Source organism: Hippopotamus amphibius, chromosome 2 (assembly GCF_030028045.1).
Source record: "Hippopotamus amphibius kiboko isolate mHipAmp2 chromosome 2, mHipAmp2.hap2, whole genome shotgun sequence".
NCBI lineage: Eukaryota > Metazoa > Chordata > Mammalia > Artiodactyla > Hippopotamidae > Hippopotamus > Hippopotamus amphibius.
The window spans coordinates 96,661,268-96,674,889 of NC_080187.1; the positions used below are offsets into that span (position 1 = coordinate 96,661,268).

General features: G+C 41.1%; 1 protein-coding gene, 1 long non-coding RNA gene and 1 other non-coding gene across 7 annotated transcripts in view; 1 reads left to right on the forward strand and 2 right to left on the reverse strand.

Annotated features, from left to right (window-relative positions):
- Positions 1–10,516, forward strand: part of LOC130846339 (uncharacterized) — a 43,213-nt gene extending 32,697 nt beyond the window's left edge. For 3 of the 4 annotated variants that reach the window (XR_009051550.1, XR_009051549.1, XR_009051548.1), the window contains 3 exons: positions 5,038–5,129; positions 6,039–6,275; positions 6,853–10,516. This is a non-coding gene — a long non-coding RNA (uncharacterized LOC130846339). Of the gene's footprint in view, positions 1–3,954; positions 4,265–5,037; positions 5,130–6,038; positions 6,276–6,852 lie in introns of those variants that run through there. The other variant, XR_009051547.1, reaches the window with a different exon arrangement.
- PDCD1LG2 (programmed cell death 1 ligand 2) overlaps positions 1–13,622 on the reverse strand; it is a 93,402-nt gene that overhangs the window by 25,523 nt on the left and 54,257 nt on the right. Inside the window, exon 7 of one of the 2 annotated variants that reach the window (XM_057724516.1) lies at positions 10,585–10,732. The exons of the other annotated variant lie outside the window; for it this stretch is intronic. Within the exon in view, the coding sequence (XP_057580499.1) occupies positions 10,727–10,732 (6 nt within the window). The 3' untranslated portion in view covers positions 10,585–10,726. Of the gene's footprint in view, positions 1–10,584; positions 10,733–13,622 lie in introns of those variants that run through there. 2 annotated transcript variants of the gene reach the window in all.
- Positions 711–817, reverse strand: LOC130847288 (U6 spliceosomal RNA). The gene has a single exon (XR_009052066.1). It is a non-coding gene; the product is annotated as a U6 spliceosomal RNA (small nuclear RNA).

The window sequence follows — 13,622 nt, forward strand, 5'->3', positions numbered from 1 at the left end:
GTATGCTGGCAACCCAGAACTTGCTCAAACTTTCACTTAGCAAACTTTCCTTTTAGTTTCTCTTTAGAGTCTCTTCAAAACACAGGTGAAAGTTTACACCAGAAAGGGGAAAAACACCAGTTGCATATATAAGAATTTTGCCAAAAACACCATTATACTTGGTATTTGTGCCACATTTTGATTTTCAATAAACATTGAATTTCTGAAATTTCAAAATATTTAAAAAATCTTTTGAATTAAATTTAAATTTAATAATTTAAAACATTAAGTTTAAAAGTTATTTTTCAGATTAAAATTGTTAAAGATCAAAACCTTTCAAATACAGGAAGAATATAATGAAAATAAAAAATGCCCATATACTCATCACATCAACAGAGAGGGCTACTGTTATCACCATACTAATTTTACAGTTAAGAAAGCAAAGGAGAAGAAGGAAGAAAAAAAAAGACAGAGGATGAGCTTTTAGGTTTTCTTCTCAAACCTGTGGGAAAAAAAGAAAAGAGAGTCTATGGAAATTAACCCCCAGAATTTTTGAAAGAAATGACAGATATGATGTATTCCTCATAACACTTACACTGCCAGGAGTACCACTGCTGTTTCTGAACATCACAGTGTTTGCATGATCAATAAGCTTTGCAGAGCTCTGGTTTCTGTACCACAGAGGACAGATCTATATATCTATATCTATATCTATATCTATATCTATCTGCATATACATGAAATGCTTCATGAAATTGTGTGTTATCCTTGTGCTGGGGCCATGCTAACCTTCTTTGAATTGTTCCAATTTTAGCATATGTGCTGCTGAAGTGAGCACTTAAGATATTTTACAAAAGTACTGTATATTACCAAAGAATCTTATAAAATAGAGAAAAGGGGGTAATTACACTGAACTCTACCACTTTAACAAAACCCTATTAATACTTTAGTATACTTCTTTCCAGCCTTTGTTCCTTTCTCACTTTTAAAATTTTATTTGTTTACCTTTTTGTTTGTTTGGACTTAACATTGTAATGGAAAGGAAACAATTGTTATAAGATCCCCCACACCATTGCTCCACTCTGATTTTTCTCTCTCTCCATATGTATATTGTATTTACTTTGTGTATTATCTTCAGGTGTGTAGGGCTTTTATAGCATGTTGGATAAGGAGTAATGGCTTTGATATCAGCTTAGGTTTGAATACTGGCTTTATGAACTCTGTGAACTCAGAGAAACAACTAAGCAACTTTGTCTCAATTTTTTAATCTGTCACTGAGGATAGCACTCTACCTACTCATAAGGTTCTGTGATGAGTAGGTAGAGAAAAGAGATACTGTAAATAAATTGAGCAACATAGTGACAGCTCATGGTCAGTGCTCAGTATATAGAAACTATTTTTCTACTTAAAATTATATCATAATTATTTCATTTCTATATAGTCTTTATAACTGTCATTTTTATGACTAGATAGTAGTCTGTAATGCAAGTACAGATCACTATGACTAATTCACTTCTGTTTTGTTTGGCAAGTTATTTCCAGTTTGGGGTCATCTAGATAATACTGTAATGTACTTTTTCATATAATACCTATTTCACTTTGTCTATGGATATCCTTTTAAAAAATCCTTGGAATGGTAATTTGGTTAAAAGTATGAAACTTGACATGATTCTTGCTACATATCCAAGCATTTTTTTTTAGCTCATTTTTTTAAAATTTAAGAGTAATCTAAACAAGTATAGAGTTTTGTACGTTTCTTTTTTCTTTCAGTGTATGGCAAAACTTTTTTAAAAAATCATATATTTGCAATGAACTACTCCATGTCTATAGCTTTATATATATATATGTATATATATATATTTTACTATTTCCTCAGATTAGAGTAGACTTACATATTGTAGAATTTCTTGAACAAATGGTATGATAAACTGTAAGACCTCTGATCTATAGACAAACCACCTTCCAAAAAAAAAAAACTATTGATTCATATGACCACTAACAACTTATGAGTCTACTAATTTAACAATGTGTTCTGAAGCATTATGTGTTTATAATTTAAAAAAGCTTTTGCCAATGTAATAATTTAAAAGTCCTACTTAAGTTTTGTTTTGATTTAAATTTTAAATGACCCATGAGTGGAGCCTTTCATTTTTTTAATTTTAAAGCAAGGGGAACTGAGACACTGGCCTGCTGCCTGATTTGCCCAGCAGCCTAATTATATTCCACTTCGACCTGCACAACACAAAATCTCAGCCATTAGTGGCTTCCTCTGTCCTTCTCGCAGCTGTTCTGTTTTAAAATGGAATTCAATTTTTATAGAACAAACAGAACTGAGCAGAAAACATGCTGCTCTCTTTGAGTCTGCCTCTCCTAAGTGGAGCCTGCTTTTGAGAATACACAGTTATAGATAAGGTATGTTATAGGAGGCAGCTGATGGCCACCATAAGCATCCTTACAGAAAAAAATTTCTTATTGGCATCACCGAGGTCTTATCTTAAAGGCCCAGAAAATTGATTCTGTCAGTGCATTCAGAATTAGACTAAAATATTGGATTGTGCTAACCAAATTCCTAGGACTTTTCTATAATAAGAAGTGTCATTAACATGCAGATCAGAAAGTGGTTCAGAACATTCTATTCCCATAGGAAATCTATATGAAAAGTCAAATTATAATCAGTTTGCTCAGTAACCAGAGAATCAGGATGGAACGGGAAGGGGGGGGAGTGGCTGGAATGGTTTTAATGGCTGATGTCATCAAGCTATGTGACTCTGAGGCATCTATCACCAGTGGAGGGATAGAACAGACAGGTGGTAGCCATGCATGTGCGGGAGGGACAGGGACCTCTTTCCGCTGGATGTGCTTGGGATTCACTACCACACTTTTCCACACTGGCCTCTCTTTTCTAGACTCCATGCATTTGCCTTTAACTCAATTCTGCAGTATTTGTTAAGTATCTTCTATGTGCCAGTATTGTACTGGGCTCTGGGACTACGTAAATGAATAAAAATCCAGTTCCTGTTCCTAGGTACAATGCAGGCTTTTGGAGAAAACCAAACATACAAGTAATTTCAAAATACCACATGAGGAGAGCTTGACTGTCTTACAGGTCTCGGATCATGGCTGGCTTGCACAATCTTAAGATCTCACTCTGCTGTGGGACATGCGCAATTTATTTAATTTTATTGGGCTTTAGTTTACTTGTGTGTAAATTAGAGATATTAGTTCTCTCTATTTCATTGACCTGTGAAGTTTAAGTCAGGTGATACATGTCAAGCTATCAGAACAATGTCTGGCACATGGTATGAAAGTTAAATCTATAATGATAAACAATTAACCTCATGATGGCTACTGGCACTATGACATGGTTAATCTAATGTTTCAAGCTCAACGCAAGGGGGAACATGTGGTCCAAACCCTTCCCAGCATTTTAACACATCTAAATACCATGTAGGTAGGAAGTATACCATCGGGAAAGGTAGGATGATCAACTTTTGAAAATGTGATGTTTCAGAAGTATTTTTCCTCCAGGGTCTCATATGATAGTAATGCTTTCTTAGAATAAGCTTCGGACATCTTATGCTGTGCATTCCAGGAAAAGCCCACACTGTTCAACATCTCAGTACAAAGGACATCAGTAGGATTCTTATGCATCTGTCCCAACATCTAGCAGACACCAGGGTTACATTCATCTCTGTCTTCCCAGCCTAGTGGTGAAATCCTTGAAGATAAAGACCATGATTTAGCCATCTTAAATCCCCAGAGCCTTATGGGTAAGAGCTCATCAACTGTTGACTGATTAAATAAATGGCTTTGATAGTGGACACTGGTGTTTCCTCTCCAGCATCCATTCCTAACCTGGGGACCTACCGTATTCCCCACTTTCAGTTCACATGTACTGAGTGGAGCTCCAGAATTAAGACATCACTCACATATTCTTCTTTTTTCCTTCCAGTGACTGGTTTAGGAGATGGCACATGACAGTAACTTGCCCAGAGTTCATATCTGAATTTGCTGTGAATGCTGGAAAAAATGGCGTTTTTTTTCTTGTGGATTTGAACGTGGACGGTTTAGCAACGACTGCACCCAGGGTGTGATCATGAGGGGAGGAGAGTCAACAAAAAGGAAACCGTGTGAAGAGATGGTGGAAAGAAGCTGAATCCTGCAAACATGGGTGGACCCCTGTGCCCACCTGCACCTTTGGCTCTTCAGTTAACATAAGCTGACACATTCTGCTTTTTAACGGAAGCCAGTTTGCATCAGGTTTTCTTTCACTTGCAACCAAATGGTACAACTGATATAAGTTCTTCTACAAAGTGCATTTAAAAATAAATCAATTTTGTCTGTAACTCATGGCCAAAGCAGTTCCCAATTGCTATTTTCTTGTTCAAGAAATATGTGATAGGCCCTTGTTACATGGTGAGATGTCAGTAAGTTTAAAAAAGTTCCTTGTGCTACAGTCTAATTAGAATTCATCATCTCTGTATTTTCCTCTCTCAAGGAATACATCTCCATTACCCAGATAAGTTTTGATTCAGGGACAGGTGTTTATTTACCTCCTGTTCTAAGTTCCAAGCCTACCTTCCTCTCCTCTGCTCTATTGGTGCTAGGGCTCTGATTCAGTAAACCTCATTTACCAGGCTTCTTTGCCAGCTGGCTTCCTGTTCAATAAATGGGGAACTCTAGGGGACTAGAATGTGGGAGGCGGAGAATTCCTTCCTATTTCCAGTTCCCCGAATGTGTCTGCAGCAGCAGACAGCAGAAAGGTAGCTGTTCTCTGCAGCTCTAACATTTGGGTTTCTTCGGTATCACTTTTTGCTCTTTCTGCCTTCTAATATTTTTATAACCAATTCCTTATATTAAATACACCCTATTTTCCTGATTGGGACCTGGCTGATACAGTATTTGATACTAGGAGTGGTCCTAGGAAACAGACTTTCAAACCAGGGTTCTGAACTGATTCACTTTGAACTCAGCTCTTTGCCAGTGGAAAATGGGAAGTGGTAACTTATGGCATGTAATGGCATCATGATTTATTAAATTATCATCTATTCTTCCCAGGTTTGAGCACCACTGGGAAGCTGGCTTTTGGAGATCAAGTAACTGCTGCATGTGATCCTTATGGTAGTGAAGGTGACTGTAAGGAACGTAAGGTGAGATGGCTACTTCTGATTGTGCTATGGTGCTTGCAGGAAGAAAATAAGCTCAGACCTTTCAGCTCAAATCATCTTCAGAGCATCAGAGGGCTCCTAAGTCTGCCCCTAAGAGCATCTCTTATTCCCTCTACATTTAGGACAGACGTGTCTAAAAAAATCAGACCCAAACTAAGCATCCACAGACTGGCCAAATCTCACACATCAAAGTTTAGGCAGTAATTTGGAAGGGATAGGACTGTGAGACTAGGAATGTAAACATTTGAGTGGGCTTGGATGAAGCTGAGAATCCTGAACCCCAAAAGTATCCCTGAGCTTCCCTTGATAGTGGAATAAGCCTCTTATTTCCTATTTGATGATACCAGCCTTCCTTTGCTTGAAAACCTGTAATGACCATATATGAGGCAGTTGCCTCGCATGGAGATCCCTATTCATTTTAAGCTCCTTTGCTCCCAACTCTGTCTTTTATCAGAGTCTCCAGATCCCAGCATATTCAGGGGGAGAAGGGCAGAGTCTTGTTCAGGAGCAAAAAGCTTATACTCCAAAAGAATAACATGATTTGGTTACATTTATATTACAAGAAACCCATCTAGTATAACAGAGGATGGATTCTAAGGTATCAGACCAAGGAAAATAGAATACAGTGTTGTGTTGGGACCAAATTTAGGTAGCCCTGATATAATACACTTTCCATAGATTTTTTTTGACTTAATTCGATGGTAAATTGTTACAATAATAGCCCCCAGAGAACCATGACACTATGTATATCATGCCCTCATGTAACCCCTTCCACACGGAGTTTTTGGCCTGGCTGTCTGACTCACTTTGGCCAATAAGACATTAGCAAACGTGATGCAAACAGAAACCTGAAAAGCCCTTGCATGTTGGGGCTTGCCTCTTTTCCCCCAGTTTTGGACCAGCTTCCATGTTAAAGAAGCCTGGACTAACCTGCTGGAGACGCATGGCCCAACTAACAACCAGCACCACCTCCAAGACGTGTAAGGCCAGCTGAGACCAGCATTCTCCAGCCAACCTGTCAAACTGCGAGGCTGGCTGCAAACGCATGAGTGAGCCCAGCTGACGTGTAAAGAAGAAGTGCCCCAGCTGGGCCCAGCCCAAGTTGCTAACCTGCAAAATCATAAAAACGTAAGGGATAAACATAAGTTTTGTTATACAGCAAAAGCTAGGTGAAACAAATGTATTCTTTTGCGCAGCCGGGAGTGGCTATGTTTGCTTGGTTGGTTGGCTGAAACCTGTGTCGGCAATATATTCAGTGATGCTGACTTGATAGAATTTCTCCAGATTAATGTACAAGAAGGATTCTAAAGGCTTAGGGAGACAGGAATAATGGAGTAAGTTCTCATGTGTAACCTGTGTGTCTTTCCTCATCTTGAAAGGGTCCGAGAACTGTTTCCTTCACTAAAGCATTGAGAAATGCATTAGTGAGGGAGCCCCAGCAATGCTGAACACCCCCAGGGAGCTGTTTTCTACAGGCCAGGGCTGATGCTGGGTAATGCTGCCGCTGAGATGGGCCTCCTGATTTCAGTGGAGATGATGGGATCCCAGAGTGGCAATCAGAATTTTTTACTCACAGGAAGCTTTGGTGGGGGTGGCTAAGACTTATGTAGGTGGCTGAACTACCAAAGCACTACTTGATCTGTATGATAGAAATCTGACTTGAGTTATTACAATTGAGAATCATACCTTCTTCTCCAATTCCCAGATCCTACCAATTCACAGATCTGAAGTTCCTGGATGAAGAGGAAAATTGGACCCCTTAAGAAAAGACCGTGCAGCAATGCCGCAAATAATTACTGTAGCTCTTCCTCCAAGCCATCCCCAAAGGAATGTAAAGTAATTTACTAGGGTGTCTGTGCATTTGGGGAAATGGAAATACCCAAACTTTTCAGGAATTCCAAAACACTGCTCTGAAATGACACTAATTCCTAGGAACCCCAAATACCACTGTAATCCAGTGGTCAAAATAGGGGCTTAGAGCAATCAGGTGATAAACAGAGTTTGGGCTCAAGTCCATCTCACCATGGATCTGTGACCCATGCAGCCATTAAAAATGATAATTAGGAAGACTAGTCAGCCACATAGCTTGAACTATGTGTATACACTATGTGTATAACACAGTGACAAATTTGAAAAAAAAAAAAAAAAAGGACTGAAAATGACAAGTTAAAAAAGCCAAAACTATGTACATGTCTGGACAAAGAGCAAATGCTAACAACAAAAATGAAAATACTTGTGCTTGGATGATGAGATCATAGGTGATTTTTGTTTGTTTGATCTTTCTCAATTCCTCAAACTCTCCCAAATGCTATTTTTGCTTTCCTTGTAAAAGGTACTTTTTTAAAAAAAGACTTAGAACTCATTTAGCTCTTTTGTTTTGAGGATTGCCATCATACACTTTTCTGCCAATCATAGTAAGGTCATAATAAGTAAGAATGTTAAGCATAGCCATTTTCTCCAATATTATAGTGAATCTCAGAGCCAATCATGCATGAGGCATCTATCACATACAAGATGCTGCAGGAATGACAAAATCTCGTTCTCTCCCTGCCTTCCAGGAGCTTACAGTCTAAGGGGAAGATATAAAATGTGCTCAAATCCTCATGATTCAAAACTGAAAAAGATAACCGCTTCAGGGAGGGACAAAGAAAACACTGCTCTGCCCAAAGTAAAGAGAGCGCATATTCAAGTGGAGAAAAACAGAAACTATTCTCTGGCAGAGCTGGCATCTGAAGGATGGATAGGGTTTTGCGAGGGAGAATTGAGGTCCCAGAAAGGAGGTGCTCTGGGTGAAGGGGCTGGCATAAGGCATCCTGGAGGAATGGAGAGCCCTTTGGCTTAGCTGAAGAATGCAGCATGTACAGGAGAGCCTGGGGACACAAAACCTCTTGGCTGGAAATCCTTGGAGCATAACTCATTTCTCCTTCAGGGCTAGGATTTAGGAGGTATCTACTATGTTAAATAACAAGTACTATGTGCTGTACATGCTAAGTACCTGATAAAGGAAGATGCTAACTACCTTTCTTATATTATAGCCAGCCCCTCATATCCATGAGTTCCACATCCAGGAAGTCAACCAACTGAGGACTGAAAATATTAGGAAAAAAAAATTGAGGAAAATTGCAAAAAGCAAAACTTGAATTTGCCGTGTAACAGCAACTATGACACAGCATTTACAACTATTCATTTAAGCATTTACATTGGGTATTTAAGTAATCTGGAGCTGGTGGAAAGTATACAGGAGGATGTGCATAAGTTATACACACATACAGAACCATTTTACATAAGGGACTTGAGCACCCACGTATTTGGTATCCAAGGGGGTGCTGAAGCCAATCCCCTGCAGATACTGAGGGATGACCGTATTCTTCTTCTAGATACGGCAACTGATGCTTGGAGAGATCAAAAGATATGTGCAAACTTGTGTAATTCATATATAGTTCAGTTGGGGTTGGAATCTCTGATGTCAGAGCCTTTCCTCCATCCGCGCTCCTGTAGTGCCTCTTTGGAAAAAATAAGAGTGAAATTAAAGACCACACATGTATGTAGCCAGTAAAATCCCACCTTAAAGTCCCAGCTGATAGGAAATCAAGACACATGGTGGGGTATACTGAATATGGTTTCATTGCCCTAGCACTATCCCTTCCAAACTAAACAGGCAGCCCTGACCAAATTTCTTAACCTCTCTGTGACTCAGTTTCCTTATGTATAAAATAGAGACACAAATAGTGCCTTTTTCAAAGGGTTTTGAGAGAATTCATTCCAATAACATGTATAAAATGCTAAACAATGTTGGGCATATAATAAGTACTTGGTAAATGTTAGACGTTATGATTGTAGGCTGTAGTGTAGGACATTTCTCACACTTGGATACACTGCTTCATGGTCTTCTTCCCCAAAGCAGCCTGAATTTTGGCATACTGGAGCTAGGGAGCCCTGTCCCTGCTTGGTATTTTAGAAAATATCTCCAATCTAGGACTAAAGATGGTGGTATTTTGACAGAAGGCAATATGCCACCGGGTTCCAACAGAGTTAAATATTACCATCCAAGGATGCAGCACGCCAATTACATATCTGTGGGGAGGTGGGTCCCAGCATGGATAGACTTGCTTCTTCAGGGAGAAGGTCTTGTCTGCCTGCTCTGATCTCTGCAGCCTTAGGAGGTGCTGCTTCTCCATCAGGGACCCCAGACCAACACGTGGGACCCCGGCCATCTGAAGAGGGCATCCAAGGGTGCCTCAAAGGCTTTTAAATCTATGGGAGCCGACTGGCCTGATGGAACGTTAAACCTACTGACCTGGATGCGGCCTGAGGAAACCACTTAGCCAAAAGTAGAACATCTGGAACACTTTGAAGAAGAAACAATTTTTATTCTTCAACAGCAACATTTGATTTGTATAGAAAAAGCTGAAATGTTATTTAATTTGTCTGTTACTCACTTTCACACCCCTTCATTCCCATTCTTAGTCTGTGTACCAGTCAGGATTAGGCCCACTCATCATCTGTTATACTTGATAATGTTTACATTTGGATAGTTCAGGGGTCAGCTGAGCTTCGTGGCCCCAGCACAAAGACCAGATTTAACACGATTAGCCTGCTGTCACCACGTCCAGTTACCCTCCTCCTTGACACACACATAATGGGATCCCACAGGATTTCTAGTGCTGACCATCAAAGGCCTCAGCTAGTGAGTATCACTGTGTCACAGACCTGGAAACTGAGCCCTGGAAAGGTTAATTTTAAAGTCATATAGAGGGCTAGGAAATGAGCCTTAGTTTGGGGCTTTGACCATCATGGCTACTCATCTGAAATCTTTGCAGAAAGAGCATATTAGCATACCAAAATTTAAAATGTGTACTGTTGGCTTCTGAGGTTAAGAAAATAGAATTTTTTTTTGAAGGAAAGATGTAGTTAAAAAAAATTTAGACCTCACAAAAATACTCAGTGGCTTTTCTCCACAATCTGTAGTCGACCACTTGTGTATTTAAATGCTTAAATACTTCATTAGGACAACTCAAATGCTTTCGAGATTCCTATAAGCCCTAAAATGTCAATTATGGCTTGACTTTGTATAAAGCCTTGTTTGTGAGCTTGCAGTCTTGATAGGCTTGTCCGGTATCCAGAGGAAACTACAGATAAAAGTAACGCTACTGGCAATCTGTCCCTTCCTGTAACTGGAAATCTCCACTTGTCTCTGCTTCTGGAAATCACTTCGGAAACTTACAGGGAAATAATTCCCTTTGTTTCCAGTCTGGAAGCAAGAGAGAGCCTGAGGACACTCACTGGGGTCCAGGATCCAGTGTGGTCATTTTCTAAAGTGCAGTAGTGTGTGATGGGAGCCACGGGCTGCAGGAGGGAGAGCCCGGATCAGTGGAGGGGTGGTTGTCTGGCTTACACAGGTACACCTTGGCAGCTGCTGCCTAGTCTTGCTGGAGTCTCCAGATTAAAGTGCTGGTTCACATAAAGGCATTTGAAAAGTACACACAACAAGATCTGCAGGCCAAGGGATTCTTGTTCAGGGTCTAGAAGTTTCTTGAGGATGTCCCCATCAGGTCACCCCAGCTCCTCAGATCACAGGTTCAAATCTGGGGAGAAAAGTCCACAATAGGAAAATCATTTTTCTGACTAGAAAATACGTAACCTCTCAAAATCAGATTGGAGTGAGAAAACTGCAGTTAGGAAAAAAATGCTCAAAAGGCAGCATGGCTTAAATCTTTCTTTCCACCCCTTGACCATTGCCCTAGTCCGCAGCTTCAGCCTTTCTCTCTAGACCTGTGGCAAGAGGCTTCTCTCATCTGTTCTCTGGGCTGCTGTCAGCTCAGCTATACTAGAGCATCGTTCTCGGGGCTTCCCTATTCAGACCTTTTAGGGTTCCCGCTGTGCCAGATGTTTCTCCGTGTTCCTGCAGATGCAGTCTCCACCTGCTCTGCCCTGTGCGTGGCCCGGGACTGTGTCACGAGCCTCTCTTCCCTCTGATTTCCATTCCCTCAGTCCAGGGCTAGGGGGGTGAGGTTGCGGTATCTCTGCCTCAGCCCCCTCCCAGACAGGTGGCAGGTCCGTTGTATCCCTCTGCGAAAGCCCACAGCTCCTGTGGGCAGCCCTGTCCTAGGGCTGTTCTCCCCAGGTCTGGTAGCCGCCCCCTCCCCTTTCCCCTTCAGGCGGAGGCTCAGTCACCGGTCCCCCGCTCTTGCTAGTCTCAGGGTGCCCGATATCCCTCACTGGCTTCCCCTCATCCTGCTCGTGTCTCTGTGAAGAGTAAAAGCTTGTAAACGTGCCTCAGTTACCCCTCCGGTGTGTGCCGTCTGTCTCCTGCCGAGCCCTGACCGAGGCACCCATGTCTAGTGTGTAAAATCTAATCCCCTTGGCCCAGAATTCATGGCTCACGATATGGCCCCCAACAATCTTTCCCCTTACCCCACACCTGGCTCTTTCCAAACAAGGATCACATGCCTTTTCCTTCAGACGCTTCATGTCTTCTGGCCTTTCTGCCTTCTCTCCCATGTCCCCTCTATTTAGAATAGTCTGTTATTTCTGTTTCTGCTTGGCTCAAATGTCACCTCCTCCATGAAACCTTTCCTCTTCCCTGATTATCCCCAGCCTAAAGTGATATTTTTTCTGCCATCTCTGAATTTTCATGTATTATGTGTACCTCTTGTAAGCCATGGAGAACCATAAAAAACACAGAGACTTCTCATACCATTAAAAATCTATGAGCACCAGGGAGTGAGGCTGTTCCTGACCATCCTGCAGCCCCTCCTCCCTCCCTGGGACAGCTGTGCTCCGTGTGGAAAGGAAGCTTGACGTGGGATGGGCATTTCTGGGGATTCTGAGGATAAATAAAAGAGGTGAGCTTCAGAACAAAGTGATCATAGAAGATCACTTCTATTACATGATTTTCCAAATACGTTCCAAGAAGCACAAGTCACCTTAGAGGTCTTTGCAGGGACCTATGGAAGGGTGTTTATATCCTCCACCCCAGTTCTGCCACTGTTTTAATCTACTTTTGTGAGATAATATATATATTGGTCTCTGTCCCATGTTCCTGGCACAGAGTTCCTAAAACTTTTGTAATTTCCTAAGGGGTAAGAGCACTAAGAGCATCTTTTGTTCCAATATTTGGTCTTTCACCCTGGTTCCTGATACAAAGCTCCTAAATCCCTTGGACTTTCCTGGGTGATAGCAGTGTCTTTTGGTCTAGTGAGATGACTCTCAGTGGGCTGCTGAATGGGGGCTGATCACCAGAAAGACCAAGCCATGATTAGAAGCTTGAAATTTTCATTCCCACCCCCTCTTCTGCAGAGAGGGTAGAGGAGATAAAAATGTAGTTAATGATTGATCATGCCTACATGATAAAGCCTCCAATAAAAACCCCCAAAGGACAAGGTTCAAAGAGCTTCTGGATTGGTGAACATGTGGAGGTACTGGGAGAGTGGCACGTGGAGAGAGCATGGAAGCCGTGGGCCCCTTCCCCAAGTACTTTGACCTACACATTTCTTCCACCAGGATGTTTATCTGTATCCTGTATCACATCCTTTTATAATGAACTGGCAAACCTAAGTAAACTATTTTCCTGAGCTCTATGAACAGCTCTAGCAAACTAGTTGAACCCAAGGAGAATCTGATTTATAGCTGATTGGTCAGAAGTACAGGTGACAACTTGAACTCATGATTGGCATCTGAAGGGGGGCAGGAGCAGTCTTGTGGGGCTGAGTTCTTAACCTGTGAGATCTCATGCTATTGCTGGGTAGATAGTGTCAAATTGAGTTAAATTGTAGGACACTCGCCTGGTGGTGCAGAGAATTGCTTGGTGTGGGGAAAACTTCCACACATCTGGTGTCAGATGGGTCTGAGTGTGAGAGTAAAGGAGGAAAATGGGAGGACAACTGAAATTTTTTCTATTCAGTAATATATAGGTGTTCTGTCTAATATATCCTTTTTAAAGGGTTATAATGGCAAAAAAAAAAAAAAAAAAAAGATTGGGAACCACTGGAATAGGTAAGGGGAAAGGAGACGCCCATAGTGCCATGATGGGAGGCTGTGACATTTCCCAGGTAGAAGCTCTTAGGGGGAGGACAAGGGACTCAAGTAAGAAACAAAACAAAACAGAATGTAGAGATTGGATCAGTTACTAGGGGGTATATAGAAAGCTGGTCTGTTTTATTTTAATTTTAACCCAAACTGTGGCAATGAAAACAGTTTTTTGAGTACATCATCTCCAATACTTCATTGTAAAACTCTAGGATGACTAATACACTTAATTCACCCTTATAATTCTCACATGGCCTACCTGACACAGAGTCTTGCAAATAGCAGACACAATACATGTTTGAGAGTGAATGAATGAATGAAAGAATACATACATACATACATACATACATACATACATACTGTCATACTGGGGACCACAAGATCTTTTATTTATTTATTTTTGGTCATTATTTCATCAAGAAAGTCACTTAACATCCCCCAATCTTA